This window comes from Oryctolagus cuniculus, chromosome 4 (genome assembly GCF_964237555.1).
Source record: "Oryctolagus cuniculus chromosome 4, mOryCun1.1, whole genome shotgun sequence".
NCBI lineage: Eukaryota > Metazoa > Chordata > Mammalia > Lagomorpha > Leporidae > Oryctolagus > Oryctolagus cuniculus.
Window position 1 is genome coordinate 84,040,428 of NC_091435.1, and position 20,980 is coordinate 84,061,407.

At 49.4% G+C, this 20,980-nt stretch overlaps 1 protein-coding gene across 1 annotated transcript; it reads left to right on the forward strand.

The window, feature by feature from the left end:
• Positions 1 to 794: 794 nt before the first annotated feature.
• On the forward strand, positions 795 to 15,438 carry APOD (apolipoprotein D; the record flags this gene model as incomplete). The annotated part of the gene is given in 5 exon segments (NM_001082258.2): positions 795 to 847; positions 3,855 to 4,014; positions 7,283 to 7,404; positions 11,725 to 11,813; positions 14,949 to 15,438. Coding segments are annotated over 4 exon segments (570 nt in total). The 3' UTR covers positions 15,182 to 15,438.
• Between the last annotated feature and the right edge of the window lie 5,542 nt (positions 15,439 to 20,980).

The window sequence follows — 20,980 nt, forward strand, 5'->3', positions numbered from 1 at the left end:
TGCTCTGCGGGATTTCTCACGTGTCAGCGCCTACTCTGCCTTGGGTGAATTGCAGGACCCCCCCCAGCAGTGATGGGCTGCCTAGCACATGGAGCTGGCAGGGTCCTGAAGGCACAGAAAGAGGAGCCACCGGAGCCACCTTCTGCTTTCTGGGCTTGCAGAGCTGGTACCTCCCTCCCTTCCACATGCAGCTCAGGAGGGGACAGAAGTGACCACCTCTACTGCACAAAGAGGACTCTGAGGCTTAGGGAAGCTGAGGGTTTGCCCAGGACACCACAGCAAAGCAGCTCTGGTTCCTACTCCTCTCTGCTAACTGAGCCCCACTCCGGTCCAGCAACCACATGGGGTGGAGTCCAGACTCTGTATTAGAAAAGGGAACTGTTGACTGTTCATTTACAGAAAATGAAAAATAAATACCAGCTGTTTGAAAACATACTGCAACTCATCTTGCTGGAATTTAAAAGTGCATCTGACTGGAAAAAATTAAATCAAAGAAGTCCACGTAGCAAAAAAGATGTTTTGAATGAAAATGTGCTTTCTCTCCCTGTCTCATTTACATACACACACACACACACACGCACACACAATAACTCCTTGTTTCTTCTTAGGAGAGCAGCTGTGAAGGAAACCGGGGGCAGGGGAATGGACACAACATCCCATCTGTGTTTCATACAGAGCTGGGCTTTTAGGCCAGCTCTCAGAACTGTAGGGGGTGTGGCATGCATGCAGATTAAGGCCTAATGACCCAATGAAGCTTATAAATAACGTGGGAGAAGCCAGTCACCAAGAGAGCTATCTCACGTCGGATGAATTCGTGGACATCACTCTCTTCTTGGTGAAAAAAAAAGGTATGTACCATAGTTAAGTTTTCATTTATGATAAATAATGCTTAAAATAGAAGCAGTCATGGTCTTTCATTGTTCCCTTTCAACTAAAATTCAGAACCACCGATCGAGGGCCTATGTAGTAGCTTTATGAACTTGGTCTCACTTTTTCTTCAAACTAACATACAAGGTAGGTATTATTAGTGCTGTTTTTCAGGTGCCAATACTGAGGCACAGCTGTGATAAGCATCAGGCCTAAGATAAGACCAAAGTCAATGTTGACTCACCCCAAGCCTTCTGTTTATGCTATGCCTTCCCCCTTGTGAATGAAACAATGAGACAATTTTCCACGCACCAGTACCGCACTAGATGAGTTCTCATGGAGTTATCCAACTGTGCATTACAGTGAAATTAAGTGAAACCTGGAACTAACTGTGGGAATAGAAAATGCACTTCACAATATGGCATAGAAATATTTCCTTCCATTCTTGTTGGAGTTGGTGGCCAAGTGGGTTTTTTTTTTTTAAAGATGTATTTACTTGTGGCAACATGTTTTATTTTGTATGTGCAACCTTAAAATCTGCAGCTCCCAGAGATACAGGACTGTGTCCACAGAAACCCCCACGCACCAAGAGCAAGGGCTCTTAGGAGAGCTGAGCTTAAATTCTGGCTTCGCGGTTTACCGAAGGGGAGGAACTGGGGCCATTATCTCCATTAGGACAAAGAGAATATCTGCAGAGATCATTTCCAGATGAGGTGTTGTAGAGACTCAGGGCAGAACACACTTAAAACACTAATGCCAAGCCCTCACCATGAAGAAGATCAATGGGTGTATGCAGAGATTCGCAGGCAGTGCCTGGTCCAAGATAGATGCAGTGTTGCCATAGTGGAATTACTTTTTAGTTATTTAATATTCAATTTAAAATAATATCCAATAAATTCTATCTCCTTTTGAAAGTATTTAAAGCTCTCATTTGGGCAAGAAAAATATAAGTGTATGTCGTATGCAATCTATATGTCATCCAAGGTCATAGGCATACCTTAATAACACGCTCGCTAAGTGTTGGGTGACCCCCACGGAAGGGGAATTGGAAAATGCTGGCGATGCTATCAATCCTGCATCTCACAGGGAGCTCTGACCATGGGAATTAAGCTACTGCAGCCAAGAAGCATCTTTGGGAGAGGTGCAATCAGGGGGATTAGTCTTGTTCTGAAATCCTCCCACAGAGCTAAAGAATATGTTCCAGCCCACCAGGAACGCTTTGTAATAAGACATTTGTCAGAATCAGATGGAGAACTGCCTTTTGTTCTAACTGTCACGTGCTGACGCCACATTCGTCTCAGGTCACAGAGGCAAGTGCTCATGGAAAGACAGCACAGGAGCGTGCACAGGAGGAAGCCGGGGGCCGAGGCTGGAGTCACAGCTTCTCCCCTCGAGGCCTCAGTTTCCCCATCCGCACACTTGGAAGACAGCGTGGGGGGGGGACTGGCTAGGTGCCCTCCAAGGCCCTGTCCATGTTGGGGGGAGTCTTGCAGAACATGCATAGAGTGGCCACCCTCTGCAGTTAGATTCTCTGTACAGGGCACTTGGCTTGGGTCTTCTGAGATGAGCCGCCGAGGTTCTGAGAATCTCTTGAAAATGAACACAGATTTCTGTGGGCTTGGGTTGCATTCCTGCAAGCCCATCATCCCTGAAAAGGTTAAAAGACAGGAGGCGTTTATTTGGTGGTGGGAGCGGATGGGGAAAAGGAGTCTCCCAGAGGAAGCAAGGTGGTGCCAGGCAGACTTCACTGGGGGGGGGGGGGGGTGAGGCTGGTGGGGGAGGGGGCTCTGCTACCACCCCTCCCCCACCAGCCTCAGCTGGTAGCTTTCCCTCATTACATAACCGTTCTTTTGAAAACCAGGCAAGGAAGCCTCCAGAAGACAAGCTATTGATTATTAAAGTTATCTGGAGGCTCCGAGGCTTGTAATAAAGTGGTTATAATTATGCCTGTTATGACACAGCCTTTTAAATGCTCAGATCTGAGAACACTGTGCATGCGTTGACTCAGTCAGCCTCATCCAGGGAGAGGCAAGGAGCTGGAAATAGCTCGTGGCAGCTTAGCTTAGCTACCGGCTAAGCAGCCACAAGGAAGGGAGGAAGCAGGAGTTCAAGGCCAGCAAGTGGGGGGAGGGGGAGAGGTTGGGGGCCGGGCATGATCTCCCTCCCCTAGCGGGCTAACCCTCCTCAGGACCCTCCGGTTGGAACACTTGGCTGCACAATCACCCATCAGCTGAAGGTCCTTCCCTGGTTAAATGCCCAGTGTCTATGAAAAATACTCTGAATAGAATGTCAAAAACAAGGAAGTTTGGGAAATGCAATAATGCAATCATCTGTAGCTGCCTTTCAACAACAACTAGGGATCCCGGAGCACTGAGACTGAAGTACTAGGTCATCTCATGGATTGCTCACAGCTATGAGTGTTAGTCCCACTTCACAGACAGCCACTGAGGCACAGATAGACCCAGGACACTACTGTGCAGCAGAGCCAGAACTCAAGCCCATTCGGGGTGACCCTGGAGGTCCCCCCCCCCAAAACATACACGCCCCGCTCCCTGTGGAGGTCCCAGGCCCACTCTCAGGCTGGCCAACAGGGAGGCCTAAGACTTCAAACCCTGCACACGATTTTGTTTGTTTAGCTTTTCCCTCTCACGGCTTGCTGGAAGGCTTCTCTCGCCCGCTTTACCTGCCGCTGCCCCACGCCGCTGCTGTTCCTTTCTGAGTCTGACACTCCAGGGTCCCGGGTCGGGGTGGGGGGTGAATCAGAGAAGACCCGCACCCTGGAGAAAGGCCTAATAAATTAGGATGGGGGTGGGTTAGCGAAATCCGCGCTAAACCCCGGCAGAGTGTGCCAGAGGGGAGGACGGCCTGACGGCGGCGCTGTTAACCGGGGTCCCCTGAGGGGGCACGGGTCCCCACGGCTGAGGGGGCGGGGGCGGGGCTGCGCGGCCTCTGCAGGCTCACAACTCCAGCGGCTTTGTTTCCTCCGCAGCTCCAGGTTCCGGTGCAGCCGCCGGCCCCCAGATGGCGCCCACGCTGCTGCTGCTGCTCCCGGCGCTGGCCGGCCTGATCTCCGTGGCGCAGGGGCAGGCGTTCCACCTGGGCAGGTGCCCCACCCCTCCCGTGCAGGAGAACTTTGACGTGCACAAGGTGTGGTCAGAGGCTGCCGTGTCTCTTTCTTGAACAAGCATCGTGGCACAATTCTCTCTCACGTCCCCGCAAGCCTGGGGACATGCACTTACTTGTTTGGGGTCTCCAGACCCTGCGTTGAGGACTGAGGGCAGAGGGTGTATGGGAGTGGGGTGTGGGCCGGGAAGGTGAGAGGGTGAGGCCGGGAAACCCTAAGGGAGCCCGGGTGGGGATCTGCTGAGCAAGCAAGCGAGTACAGTGCAGCTCCTAGGGCCCTCGCGGGGGGCCAGCAGACCTCTGGCTGAGCTCAGGTGGGAAACCTGCAGAGGGTGGGAATTGCCCACGGTGGCACAGGTGGGGGCTGCAGGGATATGGGACAGGGCATTGACAGCCCCTGCTGCAGGCCTGTCACCTCCTAAACACTGTCCCCAGGTGGGGTTGCTGCCAATCTGCCCAGGGCTGCTTTGCAAGTATCAACGTCATCAGCTCCCCCCAAAATGATCTGTTTCCTTGGGATGGAGGGAGAGAAGCAGGCAGCACATAGGGGTAGCTACTGGACGGCACCACTCAGAGATCCCACGGCTGCTGACTCAGGCCTACGGTCTCACCCTTAAGACATGTCCTCATTAGAAGGGTTTCTTTATATTTGTGTTTATTTTTATGTATTTGAAAGAGGGAGAGCGATCACTTTCCAAGTGCCCACAACAACCAGGGGTGGAATGCCATCCAGGTCTCTCGGGGCTGTGGCAGGGCCACACACACTGTTTTCCAAAGACTGCACCATTTAACATTCCAACCAACAATGTACAATTCCAGTCTTTCCATATCTTTTCTAACAATGGCTATTGTTGCCTTTGATTATAACCAGTTGTAGTGGTTGTGAAGTGGTATCTCACTGTGGGCTCGATTTGCATCTCTATAATGACTGAGAATGTTGAGCATATTTCAGTGTGCTTATTGACTAGTTGTGTATCTTCTATTCGAATCCTTTGCCCATCTTTTTTCATTTTTTTTTTTTTAAAGCAGAGTTACAAAGAGGGAGAGAGGGAGACAGCTCTTCAATCTGCTGGTTCATCCCCAAATGGCCACAATGGCCCAGGTTGGGCCACGATGAAGCCAAGGGCCAGGAGCCTGGAAATCTGTCCAGGTCTCTCACGTGAGTGGCAGGAACCATGTACTTGGGCCGTCTTCTGCTGCTTTCTCAGGTGCATTAGCAAGGAGCTGGATTGGAAGTGGAACAGCCAGGACAGGACCTGGCATCGTATGGGATGCCACCATCACAAGCAGTAGCTTTACCTACTATGCCACAGCGCTGCCCGTCTTTTAATTGGGCAATTTATCCTTTTATTATTGAGATGTAAGAGTTCTTTCTATATTCTGGATTCTATAACTGGACTCTCTGTGACACAAGCAGCAGCTTATCCCATTGGCTACACCAGGCACTGGTCCTGAGTTCAGTGGCTTTCATTGAGAGTTGTCCTCAGTAAACGAGTGGGGAGTGTACAATCAGAAACACAGGTATACACTTGTGATTGAGACAGTCCTGCCTTTGTTTTCTCTCTTTCAAAGTTCTGAGTTTTTGAAAGTGTTTCTCTTTGCTTTGTTGAATAAATACATCTTTAAATGTATATACTAATTTCAACTAATGTTTTGACTAGGAAAATATTCACATGGTTCAAAATTCTAGAGGTCCAGAACATCCCTCCCACCTCTATAACTCAGTTTCCCTCCCCAGTAGCAACCAGCAATCAACAAATTGTGTATCTTTCAGGAGATAACGTATACATGCACAAACGTGTAATATAATTGTGGTGGGCATGATAGTGGCTTCCAAAGATGTCCATGCTCTAGCCCCTGGAATCTGTGGGTATATTTCTTTTTGTGGAAAGAGAAATTTTGTGGATGTGATTAAAGATATGCACCTTCAGATGGCCACACTAGCCTGGATTATCTGGGTGGGCCCAGTGTGACCCTTAAATAACTCCAGAAGTGCAGAGAATCTTTCCTGGCTGTGCTCAGAGATGTGTGATGCTGGACTGATCAGAGACATGCAGTGTGAGAAAGCTTTGACCTGGTTTCGCTGGCTTCGAAAATGAAGAAGGGGGTGGCAGGCCAAGGGAAGCAGGCAGCCCCTGGGACCCAAACAGACAAGAGAGCCCAGCTCAGTGAGCCTCCAGAGGGGAGCGCAGCCAGTGCCTTGATTTTTGCCCTGTGAGCCCTGGGTCAGGGTTCTGACCAATGGAACTATAAGATAAGGGATCCATAGTGCTTTACATCTGTGGTAATTTGTTGTAACAACAATAGAAACTTAATATAACAACCTTTTCCTCCATTTTTTACACAAAAAGTAGTTTGCTACAGATGCTATTTTGTGCTGGACTTTTTTCGTGAACTATGTCTTAGAGGTAATGCAAGTCTCTCTTTTAAAGAGGATGCCTGCAACTCTATGGCAGAGATGTGCTGGCATTTATGCACCGGCCCCCTCCTGATCTCACTTAGGTGGCTTTCACTTTTACGCTCACCAGCAGTACTGCAACAAATAACCTCATTTCTTATATCAGGATGCATTCTCAGAAGCGAAGCTTCTGGGCCAAACAGCATACATATTTTTAGCCTCGCTGGGTGTTGCCAAGCTGCCCTCTTCAGAGGTTGTAAATTGGTACGGTCTGCATGCCAGGCCTGCACGGAAGGAAGCATGAGGGTGCCCTTCCCCACCCCACCCCCCAACACAGTGGCAGCTTCCTTCCAGGTAACTCCACATACCTGAAGCTGCGGCCTGAGAGCAAGCCCCCAGCGGAGGGATGGCACAGGACTCGCCATCCTAATCACCTGGGTTATAACACACTTACTGAGCGCTCCCTGTGCAGGGTCGTAGGGGGAAACCTGCATACACTGCACACATGTGGCTTTGCAGACATCTCAAAGTCGCCTTGTCGAATCATAAAATGCTTGAGATGAAAGGTGCCTCATGCCATCCAGGCCAACCCCTTCCTTTTACAGAGGCTGGGATTTCACACAGATTTTGGCTGAAAGGGACACTGAGAACATCTCTAAAAGAAAGAGCCCTTTAGGAATAGAATGTAGCATTCATTCACCCGGTGCCCGCACAGCCGGTTCACAGATGGGCCATCCCCTCGGTGTCTTGCTCGCTGGCCGCGGGGAACAAAGCAGCCCATTCTGCCTGGTTTCCCCTGGGGAAGGGCTCTGCTTCTGAGAGACCACAATGGGGAAGAGTCTGCAGGTCCCCGGCCAGCACGGGGCTTGGCTCTGCTTCTTGTTGTCTCTGCAGTATCTCGGACGATGGTACGAAATTGAGAAGATCCCGGTGAGCTTTGAGAAAGGAAACTGCATCCAGGCCAACTACTCACTAATGGAGAACGGAAACATCAAAGTGCTGAATCAGGAGTTGAGGTGAGTGGCCAGCGGCATCCCGGAGGGCGTCCAGGGCCGAGGCGCACACCACGGGGTCTCCACGGCTGCTCACTGTGGCCACTGAGACAATCCTGTGCAGGCAGGGACCGTGGGGACCGGAGCCCACTCCCTCATTTCCATACTCACTTGCTGAGCACCTTCTGTATACCCTGACGGTGACCCAGACTGACAGGTGCGTGCCATCATAGCAGATAAATACTCTGTTCACAGAGGACTTCAGGGAGCGTCTTGTGTGACCTCAAACCAGGCCCGAAGCCCCTCCCACATCAGTGACTGGCAGGGGACGCCCAGCCTTGCTGGATACTTCGGGAACTGGGGGTTCATTGCCTTCCATAACAGGTGACCTCATCTCCAGGTGGCTTTACCTAGTTTTTTTGCAAGCAGAAACCAAATAGATGTGCATTCACATTCTGGGTTGTATAACAGGATGTCCTGAAGTGCAGATTTCCATTACAGAGGGCTTCTAACAGTAACATATGAGCCAACAATCTACACCCTGGCAAGCAAATGCCAATTTTTAAAAAGCCCCTGCAAGAGTGCCTTCCTCCCTACCCTCCTCCAACAAAGATCTCAGCAACAATAACCGGCCTTTATGCCCTTCCTGTGGGCCAGGCATCACTCTCCCTTTGTATGTGTGTGTGTGTGTGTGTGTAATACACATCAATTTAATCCCCACAACCACCCTGCGGTAGGTACTATTACTAACACTTTTTTTTCTGTTCTGTTAAGATTGATTTATTTATTTGAGAGGTAGAGTTACAGACAGAGAGAGGGAGAAACAGAGAGAGAGAGAGAGGTCTTTCGTCTGCTGGTTCACTCTCCAAAATGGCCGCAATGGGCGGTGCTAGGCCAATCTGAAGCCAGAAGCCAGGAGCCTCTTCTGAGTCTCCCACGCAGGTGCAGGGGCCAAGGACTTGGGCCATCTTTTACTGCTTTTCCAGGCCATAGCAGAGAGCTAGATCAGAAGTGGAGCAGCTGGGACTCGAACTAGTGCCCATATGGGATGCCGACACCACAGGCGGAGGCTTAACCTACTACGTCACAGTGCTGGTGCCTACCAACATTTTTAAAGACCAGGAAACAAATGAGAGAAAGGCTGGGGTAGAGGGGTGTCCTTCCTGTTCCCTACAGGATCTTTGAACTGTGTTCAACTCCAAGGAGACCCTGTCTGGCCTGCCCAGGCCACGAGAGGCTTTCTGTGGCCCCTTGGAGCCTTCCTATGAGCCACACCCCAGTGGGTGGCAACCAGGCCCCCCTACACACCAGAGAAGCAAGTAAAGGCCTTGTGCACCTCTAGAGAAAAACCCAGCTCAGTTCAGACCCCCATGGAAGGGCTGCAGGCGCCCAGACACAGATTCCCCAGAAGATCTCACAAGAGTTTGATGGGCCACAGCTACCACAACCCCACTGCACATAGTTAGTCACATCCTAAGAACAAGTGCCAGTGACACAGACCCTGAAGCCCAGGAGCTCCCTCCCCTGCCCCCACCTCTCCCGGGGAGCTGGCCAGGAGTCCTCTTTCACTGTGTCCCAAGTGTTAGGTTGCTCTGCCTCCAGGCTTACTCGGGTTTCAGACCCTGGGGCACTTGGAAAAAAGTTTGTTAGTTCAGGAAAATGGTGAGTTTGTCCTTCCAGAAGGATTGCAGGAGTGGGGGGCACAGCAGGGGGCTAAGCTGGAACTTTCTCTCTTGTCCAGTGCAGAATCTGAGGCCCGACACAGCTGGTGTAGGGCTGGGAGAAGAAGGGCTCAGGTTCTAGAATTAGGCTGCCTGGTTTCAAATCCTAGTTCTGCCTCTTCTTCTGTGATCTTAGATTAAATGTAACAATTCTCTAGGCCTCAGTTTTCCTCATCTGTAAAATGGCAGTGATAGTAGAATCTACCTCCACAGAGCTGTTTGAGCGTTAACTAAGGTAATACGTGTGAAGCACTCAGCAAAACAGGGTCCGGTGTGTAATAATCATTGAGTAAGTATTGCCTGTTACTGGGAATCTGCTGCTACCCTTGAAAATACAAATGTGTTTTCCCCATGAACATGGTGTGAGTTTGTGATCAGAGCGAGGTTTTTTTAAGAACAGTTCTGGAAAATAATGCAGGTGACAATGGGCAGAGCCTGGCCTGTTGCTAAGTTACCGTGTGCAGACAGAAACCCTGGGTCTTCCGCAGCTGTCTGAGTTCTAGGTGAGAGGACAAGGCAAGGTCCCAGGCCTGTCTGGTAATAAACAGAAGATGTGGCCAGGCGTGGGAGCGCCCGCTTCCCCAGCTCCCGGCCCTGCTACCATCCTCTGGTTTCTAGGCCATCCAGCACCGCTAAGTACAGCACTAACCTAACGACTTCCTAACACGGACGATTTCTCCAGTTTTCATTTGCCTGTGCCGTTTGAGGACGGAAGGGCAGGCAGCTCCTCCACAAGTCTGCTAGGAAGAGTGTCACATCGCAATACCCGAGCACCCGCACTTCTCTGCCCCTCTCCAGACCTTTCTTCCCTCTCCTGGGCTCGTGGGATGGTTGGGACTTATCCAGAGATGTGACTAGGTCCCTTTGAGAGGGTGTAAATGTTTCATCCAACCTAAGGCCATCGCTGCTAGGATACGTGACCATCTCGCCTAGCAGGAAGACAGAGAAGGCCCTGCCCACGGTGTCGGGTGGAATCAAATGGAAAGTGCGCATTTCTGTACATTTCATGCCCCTGAGATCTGGGCGCAGCCGATACTCACTGAGATAAGGTGAATGTCTCCTCACACTGCCTGCGAAGAAAGCCCCTACGCTCAGATGCTTGGTGAGCTGGAAGGGGCCTCAGCGCTCAGGCCCCCGGCTGGGGCGGATGTCACCGAGGCCCCAAGCCGGGGAAGGCTTGTGGATCTCCAGACTCTCTATTTCGCATTATTTTCGGTTGTCCAAATTAGTCCTTCTTCATTCCTTTGGCCCCTTCTCGTTCTTTAAAGCTTTTGTTTGTTCAAAAAAGAGAAAAGAGGACCGGGGTGTGGTGCAGCATATTGTCACTTGCGAGGCTGGCATCCCATATGAGAGTACCGGTGTGAGGTCCAGCTGCTCTGCTTCCAGCCTGGCTGGCTACTAATGCACCTGCGAAGGCAGTGGAGGACAGCCCAAATACTTGTGCCCCTGCCACCCATGTGGGAGACCGGGATGGAGTTCCTGGTTCCTGGCTTCCACCTGGCCCAGTCCTAGCTGTTGCAGCCACTTGAGGCAGAGATGGGCAACCTTTTCCTGCCAAGAGCCATTTGGATACTCATAACACCATTTGCAGGCCATAAGAAATTACCAACTTAAAAACTGGCCTGCTATATGTTTATTGAATCTCAAGTCCAGCCTGTGGTTGCCTTGGCAGGGCCAAATCAAGTGATTCCACAACGGAGCCAGGGTCTAGGCTGCCTTTGGGAGCCTCTCAGGGCAGAAATCACAGTGTTAGCCGCCAGGGCCCCTGGTGTCTTTTGCATTTCTTTTTACACATTCAACACAGCACAGAACACTTCACCTCTTGTCACCAGAATGGGTGGGGATTTCTCCCAGCCAAAAAGCGGCTCTCCAGCAGGCACCAGCTGGGAACGCCGTCATTCAGTTCCGACACTGCCCACCTGGGGATAGTGTCAGATCCACAGGTGAACAGTTTGGTTCCACAAGGCCGTCCCCTCTTTAAATGCCAGCTGCAAGCCCCCAGCTGTGGCCTGGGCTTTTGACTGACCATCTACCAACTGGAGTTCCCACAGCCCCTTCCTCTGTTCTATCAATGTCCTGGAGCAGCTCACAGAACCTAGATTTGCCCATGTATTGTAAAATACATTGCAGAGGATATGGATGGAGGGCAGAGTCTGTGGGAAGGGACGTGGGGGCTTCCACATCCTTCCCAGTCACAACACCCTCCACACGCTTCCACGAGCTCGCAATCTGGAAGCACTTGAACCCCCGTCCTTGAGGGTTTTTATGGAGGCTTCATGATCTGGCAATGACTCAATCAGTGGCAATTGGTGATCAATCCCACCTCTCTTCCCTGGAGCTGAAAATCCCAGCCCTCTAATCATGCCTTGATCTTCCCGGCCATCAGCTCCATCCTGAAGATATGAAGGGGTCCCCAGCTACCTGTCTTCTCATTGGCACATAACAGACACTCATCACTCTGGACGTTCTGAGAGATTTAGGAGCTGTGTGCCAGGAACTGGGGGCAGAAACTAAATAAATATTTATGATATCACCATGTCACACATTCATTCTTGGCTTTCCAGGAGTTCAGGTTGATTTTTAATTTTGTTTTTTGTTGTTGTTTTGTTTGAATTCATCGCAGACCTGATGGAACTGTGAATCAAATTGAAGGCCAAGCCACCCAGAGCAACCTCACGGAGCCCGCCAAGTTGGGAGTGAAGTTTTTCCAGTGTGAGTACCCACACCTAACGTGAGGTTTCGAGGATGGGAGATAAAGACTGAAGGCTGGAACTGTAGGTTGGAGCATGCCTGTCTCTTGGGAGTGTATCCACAATGATTCAAAACATAGTCATTTGTTGAGCGCCTCCTGCACTCCCCCACACTGGGCTGGGCGCTGGGGATGCTGTGATGAACAAGGCAGAGCCAGCATTTGTCCTTATGGATCATACACTCCAGTGTGGATACTGATAAGTAACCAGCAGGTTCGCCATAAAACTGTGGTCAGCATTTCAGTAGGTGAGGCTCACATGGAAGGGCACAGGCATGAGCAGCCAGAGACCTGGTCCACTCTTGTTTCCCAAAGGAACCCGAGGCCCCCCCAAACTGGTAGAACAGATGGCATGTGCAAAAGCCTGGAGGCAGGAGATGGTGGGAATGAAGGCAAGTGTGAGTCCTGGCTCTGCCACTGTCTAGTCAATGGTTGGAGACCCTGAAAGATATTGCATCACAAGCATCTGCCCTCTGAGATCTGAGCTAACGGAGGAATGGACACAGGCGACAGAGAAAGCACCAAATCTTAGTTTTATGGCTGGTGTAGATACACTAGCAAATTTAGCTCAGGGCTGTGAGATTTTCTAATGATGGAAACACTAGGGAGCCCCTCTTCCCACCCATAGGGCAGACACTGAAATCCCCAGCTGGGAGAGCAAGCACTCCCTCCTCCTCCCACCCCCACTCCCACCCCGCACTCCCCCACCCCACACCAGCCAAGTCCCCAGAGTGGAGCAGAGAGGAGGTTCTTATAGACCAAGAAAGGAGCAGGGAAAAGAAATCACAAGGCTGAGGGCAACTGACTTGGCAGGTACCAACCAGGGTGACTATGATCCTCTACTGGCTAACACCTGCTCTGTGACCGTGAGGGCTTTGCTTGCGCCTCGATTGTTCATTTTACCAAGAAGGAGGCTGGTGTGCAAGAAAGCTGAGTGATGTGGGCAGGCATTGAACTAACTAGTTGTAGGACTGGGTCTTAAATCCAGGCCCCCACACCCTCAACTGAGCGTTTCTCCCATAACATGAATCAGGGGAAGGTATTACAATGCAGGTTGCATGTTATGTGCCCAATCTTCTTAGGGAAACCTGGGACAGGTATTAAAAGAGAGACATGGCCTGTTGGCTGGGGAGGTCTAGAAGGGAGAGATTTATTCGAGTTGGAGGGACTGGTAGTTTTCACTGGGCCTTGAAGCCTGTAAGGAATATTATGGGGATGGGTGTTCCAAGTGGAGGGAATGGCACAGGAGAAGGGCTGGATAAAGAAGCCTGGTTCATGAGAGGGTGTGTGGAATAGGAGGTTAGGGAGGGCCTTGAATCCCATGTTAGTTTGGAAGTTCTTCTGGAAGCAATAGGAGACCTACATCTTCTAGTAAAGAGAGAGATGGAACCTTTCCATGCCTAAGAGGAGATATCTATGTGTATTTTGGAGAGCTGGACCCTGTGAGAGGAAGCAGAGTGTTCACGCCTGGGATATGCAGATGGGATGGGATGCTGTTGCTGGAAGGTATCTGTCCAAAATCATTCAGTGCCAAAGAGCTCTCAGCCATCTGAGAATACAAAACCATTTTAGATTACAGACAGCAGATGAATGATGGACACAACTCTCTATCAGAGTGAGTGAGGCAGGCAGGCAGGGCACCAACAGTGCTATAAAAGGGAGTCAGAAACTCTACTCAGTCTAGGCGTCCATCCACACTCTGCCAGGTGTCCTTCTCCTTCCCTATTTATAAGCAGAGAGTCAGGGGCAGGAACGGCCCTGGTGGCTGGTCATCTGGGCCAGCCCTCTTGTGTTGTCCTGCACACCAGCTGGGCCCTTGACACCCAGCCAAGCTCTAAGCACTCACACACTGTCCCCTATAGCCAGTGGCTTCTCAGGTCATTCACAAGTGTTGAGTTCTGGTTCTGATCTGATAAGAATTATTTTTGAGTGGAGGAGCTGGGAGACTGAAAAACTGGGAAAGAAAATCACTAGAGACTGCATATGGGCCCAAATCTTTTGTGCTTAGAGGATCAACACACAGCTTTCTCCCACTTGGGGGCAACTTCTGCTTAACAAGTTGGGCTATGGGTTTTCCTTGGCTTGGACCTTAGCTGTGGAGGCCAAGTTCACAGTATTTAGATGCAAATGGAGAGGGTAAATCCTCCATCTCTCCTCTTAAGGACACCCTTAATCTTGACTTTTAACACTTTACAGATGTCGATCAATGAATCTTTTTTAAAAGATTTATTTATTTATTTATTTATTTGAGAAGCAGAGTTACAGAGAAAGGGGGAGACAGAGAGAGAATGGCTGCAACGGCCGGAGTGGGGCCAATCTGAAGTCAGGATCTAGGAGCTTCCTCTGGGTCTCCCACATGGGTGCAGGGGCCCCAGGACTTGGGCCATCTTCCACTGCTTTACAGGCCATACCAGAGAGCTGCATCAGAAGCAGAGCAGCTGGGACTTGAACCGGCACCCATGTGGGATGCTGGCACACAGGTGGATGCTTAACCTACTATGTCACAGCGCCAGCTCTGATCAATGAATCTTTATAGGCACTTGATGAGTAAGAGCCTATGACACTGTAACTGGCTTACCATGTTCTTAAGCATGGAAGGATTTTGAAGATTATTCAGGAAGACATAAACAAGAGCAAAAATTCTAGCTTCTGCCTCTTCCATGAGGCAGCTTCTAAAGGAAGTTGCGTGGTTGAGACTCAGAAGGGCTGGGGTTCCTGGCCTTATGTTCTTTACTCCACTTGGTTAAGTGATACCTCCATGGAACCAATGCTAAGTGTAGCCTGTCAGTCCAGGGGTTCAGCTAAGCTCCCAGTTACCCCCAGGAGACCACTACTACAAGGAACAAGGACCACAACGATGGTTCTTAATTTTGGCTGCCTATTGGCATCACTGATGAGCCTTTTAAAGCACCAACCACCACCACCCCCTCCAAATTCAGGAAAGAGTGGGGAAGATCCCCTTAGTATCTTTCAAAGTCCTTGCACAAGTCCCACACAAAGCCAAGTTAAGTCTAGAAGGAATAGAACTTCCAGAATCCTGAAGATGAGCTTTCTCTCTTGCCCTGGTCCCTCCTAATGCTGCCTGTCTCCCTTCGCAGTGATGCCAACGGCCCCGTACTGGGTCCTGGCCACCGACTATGAGAACTACGCGCTCGTGTACTCCTGTACCACAATCATCTGGCTTTTTCACATGGATCATGTTTGGATCTTGGGAAGAAACCGTTATCTCCCTCCTGAAACAGTGACCTATCTGAAGGATATCCTGACTGCCAATAACATCGACATTGAGAAGATGACTGTCACAGATCAGGTGAACTGCCCCGAGTTCTAGTAATGAGGCTCAAAGGGGAGGCTGCACCTGCTCCATGTCACTTCTCCTGCTTCGCTTTCCCCTGCCCCACTCTACCCTTCCTAAGGACAGACCACCCGGCCAGACAAACATGTGTGAATACCAGAAGGGAGGCTTAACGGCAATGGAGCCAATGAAGGGCAGTTGAAGGAAACTTGCCCCCAACACTTAGCCGTGCCCCACTCTGCTGTCTTGCTGGCCTCCTAATAAACGTGTTGCTGACCTGCTGTGCTCACAGTAGACTCCGACTCGGATCAATTATTGTGAGTTTTAAATTATAAGCTTTGGTTGTAAACCCTTGGCCAGTTGTGCTGGAGAAACACTAAGCATTGACCTGTCCTAGTGTCAGGTAGCAAATCCTGTTTCTGGAAGGTGGAAGCCAATGGCAAAGGCATGTTCTGAATCTGGGGGCCCCCAGCCTGCAGGAGATCCCTGTTTAGGGGCAATTTCCTGGGGTTTCACAGTCTCTGTTGGGAAGTTTTCCCTGAAGTAGCTTTTACTTTCTCCTCAGGAGTCTTCACACTCAGATGATAGAATGAGATCATTTTGTAACCACAGACTTCTCAGTGCAAGAAGACAACCTTGGAGGGAGACAGTAGGGATTTTTTTAAGGCAATATTTTGTTTTGTTTTGTTTTTGGCCTTTAATTCAACTGATATTTACCGAGGCCCAACTGTACCCTAGATGCTGAAAACTTCAGAATCCCTGTTCTCGCCAAAGCTCACAGGCTAATGTGGGAGACAAGCTGGTAAAGATGCATTTGGATTCCAAGATGCCAAGTGCAGGGGTGGGGGCAGGGGGAGCGCCAGGGAGTGATAAGGAAGCACCACCTCCTGCCCAACCCAGGTGACCACAGGGCTGCAGTTACGGAGCTGGAGGCATGGTTCCAGTTCCAACCGGTGCTCAGGAACCACCTTGAATTGTTTTTTATTTACATTGTGACTTTAAAAATCAGAAAGACCTCAGAACTACCTCCCTACAATTTTACTTGGCTCACAAACCATTTATAATCCACTAAGGTCTGGGGAAATAAATAGAAAATTAAGCTATTTTATTAGATTTTTGCTTTTTTAAAGCATGAACATAAAATATTAATTTCCTTGAGCACTTAAGACTCTTTCCTGCTTTATATTAAAGTTATAAAAATTCCAAGAACTATAGTACATATCATTTCCATTTAACTAACTAAATATGACCTCAAAAATGTAGCTTCCAATTTAAAATTCCAAGAAGCTAAAAAAGAAAAAAACAGGCAAAAAGGTGAGAGAGAAGGGCAGGTGTTGTGGTGCAGAGTGTTAAGCTATTTGAGACACCCACCTGTATCCCATATTGGAATGCCTAGGATCGAGTCCCACCTCTGCTTCTGATCCAGCTTCCTGCTAATGTGCCTGGAAGACAACAGGTGATGTCAAGTGGGTTCCTGCTCCCCACATAGGAGACCCGGATGGAGTTCCTTGCTCCTGGCTTTGTAATGGCCAAGCTTCAGCTGTTACAGTCATTTGGCAAATGAGGCAGCAAATGGGAGATCTCTTTGTGTCTCTCCCCCTCTCTCTATCACTCTACCTTTTAAATAAATAAATACATAAATAAATCTTTTTAGAAGGTGGGAGGGGTTGCAGAAGAGTGTCTCTCCCAGCCCTGGCTGCAGTTGCACCTCTGTATCATCACATGGCCCACCCCAGCACAGGACACCTGGCTCCTCTTCTCACACACAGTGACTCCAAAGAGAGTTAAGCTGGCTGTCTGCCCTTTACAACAAGGTGCGAATAAATGGTGATTTCGTTCCTCTTAACAGCTGTGAGGTGAAGTCAGAAACAACGAAAGTGACTTCACTTCGCATTTTTTAAAAAAGATTTATTTTATTTATTTGAAAGACAGAGTTACAGAGAGAGGTAGAGCCAGAGAGAGAGAGAGGTCTTGCATCTGCTGGTTCACTCCTCAAATGGCCGTAATAGCCAGAGCTGTGCTGATCCAAAGCTAGAAGCCAGGAGCTTCTTCCAGGTCTCCCACAAGGGTGCAGGGGCCCAAGAAGTTGGGCCATCTTCTACTGCTTTCCCAGGCCATAACAGAGAGCTAGATTGGAAGTGGAGCAGTTGGGACTTGAACCAGCACCCATGTTGGATGTCAGCACTGCAGGCCAGGGCTTTAACCCCCTGCACCACAGCACCGGCCCTCACTTTCCATTTTTTAAAGTGTCTTTTCCAATACACAGGCCTATGTGAATTCATTACTGAATGGGCGGATAGATGGAGGGACTCGAATATTTTAGTAAAGAAGGGAAAGGAACCCATGAAGCAGATGTCAGACGTAATTGAACCTGAGAAAAAGTTTTGGGAATCCAGAGGGCAGTAGGTAGCTACCAAGCATCTAGGGGAAAACAACAAGTAATCCAGCAAGTAGAGGAAGAGAGAGAAGATGGGAAGTCAATGGCAAGCTGAGACAGACAGTAGTCCATAGTGTAACCCCACGTACCCATTGCCAGCTCCAACAGTCAACTCCTCCCCAATCTCGCTTCAGCTGTCACCCGCCGTCTACCCAGTTTTCTTCCTTGAGCAAGTCCCCACATGTTACATCCTATTACGTGCCCATGGCTGTCTTAGCATAAATTTCTAGCAAATGAGATACTTTTTAAACAAAAAAATTTCAAGGTTCTTGGAGTTGGCATTATGGCACAGCAAGTTAAGCCACAGTTCGTGACACCAGCATCCCATATCAAAGTGCTGGTTTGAGTCCCGGCTGCTCTGCTTCCTATCGAGCTCACTGCTAACAGCCTGGGAAGGAAGTGGGTGACGGCCCAAGTGCTGAGGGGGTCCGCACCCATGGCCTTGCTGCCCTGCACACTGGAGTCTGGAGGGTGTGACCCCACCTTCCCAGGCACGCCTACTGGACCAAGCTGTGGCCACCTGAGCTAGTGACATCCAACCCACAATCCGAACAGAAGCCTCTGGCTGTTGTGGCCTACCTGGATGGAAACATAAATCAGGATCTGACTTTCAAGAGACTGAAGAGAACGGGAAAACACAGTGGTGAAGACACTGCTTTGAGGACTATATCCCATGACAGAAGCCTGGTCTGAGTCCTGCTTGCATTCCCAATTCCAGCTTCCTACTGATGCACATCCTGGAGGCAGCAGATGATTGCTCAAGTACTTGGGTCCCTGTCACCCACCTGTGAGATTCAGATTGGGTTCTGGGCTCCTGGATTCAACCTGGCCCAGCCCTGGCTGCTACAGGTGTTTGGGGAATAAGCCAGCAAATGGAAGTGTTCTCTCTCTCTCTCTCTCTGTCTCTATTTCTCTCTCTCTCTCTTCTTCTCTCTCTTTCAAATAAAATGAAAAATTAAAATTAAAAAAAGAGAGAGATTGAGAGGATGCTTGAAAGCTCTGAACAGTGAGGTCGCGTGGTTTGTGGTGACCATTATCAGTGACGTGCACCTGCAGTTATGAGAGTGCACGGCAGAAATGCAGAGACTCACTCTCCCACGCTGCCAAGTGCCTGACAGGGCAGCCTCTGTAGCTGATAGCTCCTACCCCTGTGGAGCTTAGCTACGTTAGGTTCCTGTCCTTAGATTTCTGTCAGGTTAGGCACACACACACATGCACACAAAACTTTTCTCTGAGATACTTTAACTTGACTGAGTAAATGTTCCTTGCAACCAAAATAGTCCCAAGACAAAAAGTGTTCACAATATCAAGTTGAGTGGAAAAAAAAAAGAATGTAGCATTTCAAGTATGCTGTATTTATAGCAGCTACATGAAGTAATGGCATAAAATCAAGGACTAAAAGGGAACAGAGAAAATGAAAGCAATTAACGTGTTAGGGTGGTGGAATTTGGATGATTTTTTTTTTCACTTTTGCTATTGCTTTTTGTAGTGGGAGCCTTAAAATTTTAGATCCTTGAAGCCTCATTTTAGTTCAATCTGACCCTCTGGGAAGACTAGCCCCGCAATGCACCTCTTCTTCTAACAACAACCTCAGATTTTAAGGCCTTTCTGGGGGCCGCACTGTGGTGTAGTGGGTTAAGCTGCTGCCTGCAACGCCAACATCCCCTATGGGCACTGGTTCATGTCCCGGATGCTCCACTTCTGATCCAGCTCCCTGTTAATGTGCCTGGGGAAAGCAGCAGACGATGGCCCAAGTGCTTGGGCCCCTACACCCACATTGAGTACCTGGAAGAAGCTTCTAGCTCCTGGCTTCAGCCTGGTCCAGTCCTGGCCATTGCAGTCATCCGGGGAGTGAACCAGTGGATGAACGATATCTCTCTGTCTCTCCCTCTCACTCTCTGCAACCCTGACTTTCAAAACAAATAAATAATCTTTAAAAAATACATCTCTGAACTATTCTCCCATCCTATCATATCCATAACTCATCTGAGATACTGCCATGATCTGTTGTAGTTTGAAACTTCTGTATTAGAGCAACCCTTACTTACTAAAAACAAAGTCTTCTGTACATACCTAGGAGACATGATGTAATGTAGAAAAATTTTATTCTCACAGTTGCCTAAACATTATTTTCCAACAGATTTCTCCAAAAAAGCAGTAATTTTCACTTTGATAATATAAGAAACTTCATCATTTTCAATATTTGTTAGATATGGTCAAGACTTAGGCAAAAATCACTATTTTGATTAAAATAGACCCAAGAGTTATGTAACATTTTCAGGCAGAATAATGTGATTAGAATGGTTTGGAAATATAGGGAAGCAGGGAGTGGGATCCATTGGTGGTCCAGCTGCCACCAGTGAGTCCAGCAGGTCTCTCTAGGGACTCTTCCAGGTCAAGCACGTGTGACATCACAGTTGTGCACATAAATGAAAAAGTGTGGGGGAGGGAAGAGAGTGTGTACCTTGAGGGAGGAGTGTGTATACCTTTGTTGTCTTAAGGACAATAAGCCATCAACTGGTATATTAGACCCGCCTTCTCCATTGTTTTGTTTCCTCTTCTGAACTGTGTCAAGGTATAGGTGTTCTGCTGTCTGGGACTTGCCGTGGAGATATTTGCATTCTGCTCATACTACAGGTTGTGTTCTATGAGTGCCCTGGAAGTATCACACCGAGCTTTCCTAGTCTGATCATAAGACTCAAAATATAAACATGCCTCCCCTAAACCGATCTTCAGCAACCTCCGTACGGGCAGACACCTAGGAGGAGGAAGAGCTCCTTGTGTTACACGACTCTCTCAGTGAACCAGGTTGGGAAGGAACTTGAACAAGAGCCACCACAACATGGCCCTTGATACAAGTGGTCAATCAGGCAAACGTTCCCTGTCTCTTAACCTTCAGGTGCTGAAGCCTTACTGACGTCTCTGGGTACCTGTAGGGGAGAAGGTGCTCGGCTTCTGCTTAGAGACTGTCTGTGCTCCCTGATTGACAGGCGCACCCCTGGCCGGGCAGCTCCGTCCTCCCAGTGCAGCTGTCCTGCCTCTTCCCCCTTGGCTCTTTCTCAGGCTCCCAACCAAGGCACAACACGCTCACCCGAGAGGCCGGCTACTGTGCTGTGAGCAGGAGCAGTCATTCCTGGCTCCTGCCAGAAAACAAAAGCACCATCATCCCCTTTTCTCAGTCCCTTGAGAAGACACCCCAGAATGGGGAGAGAGGCAAGAGGGGCCAAAGATTCCAAAAGCGTCCCCTTAGTGGGTCCTGTGCCTCAACTGAGGACCACTGCTTTCTCCAGGAGAACTGATGACCACGCCCTGTGTCTGCTGTCTCTGCACCAATCATCTACATCGTTCCTCATACTGAATTATCCTGCTGTCAAACTCCGAGCCACCACACAGAGCAG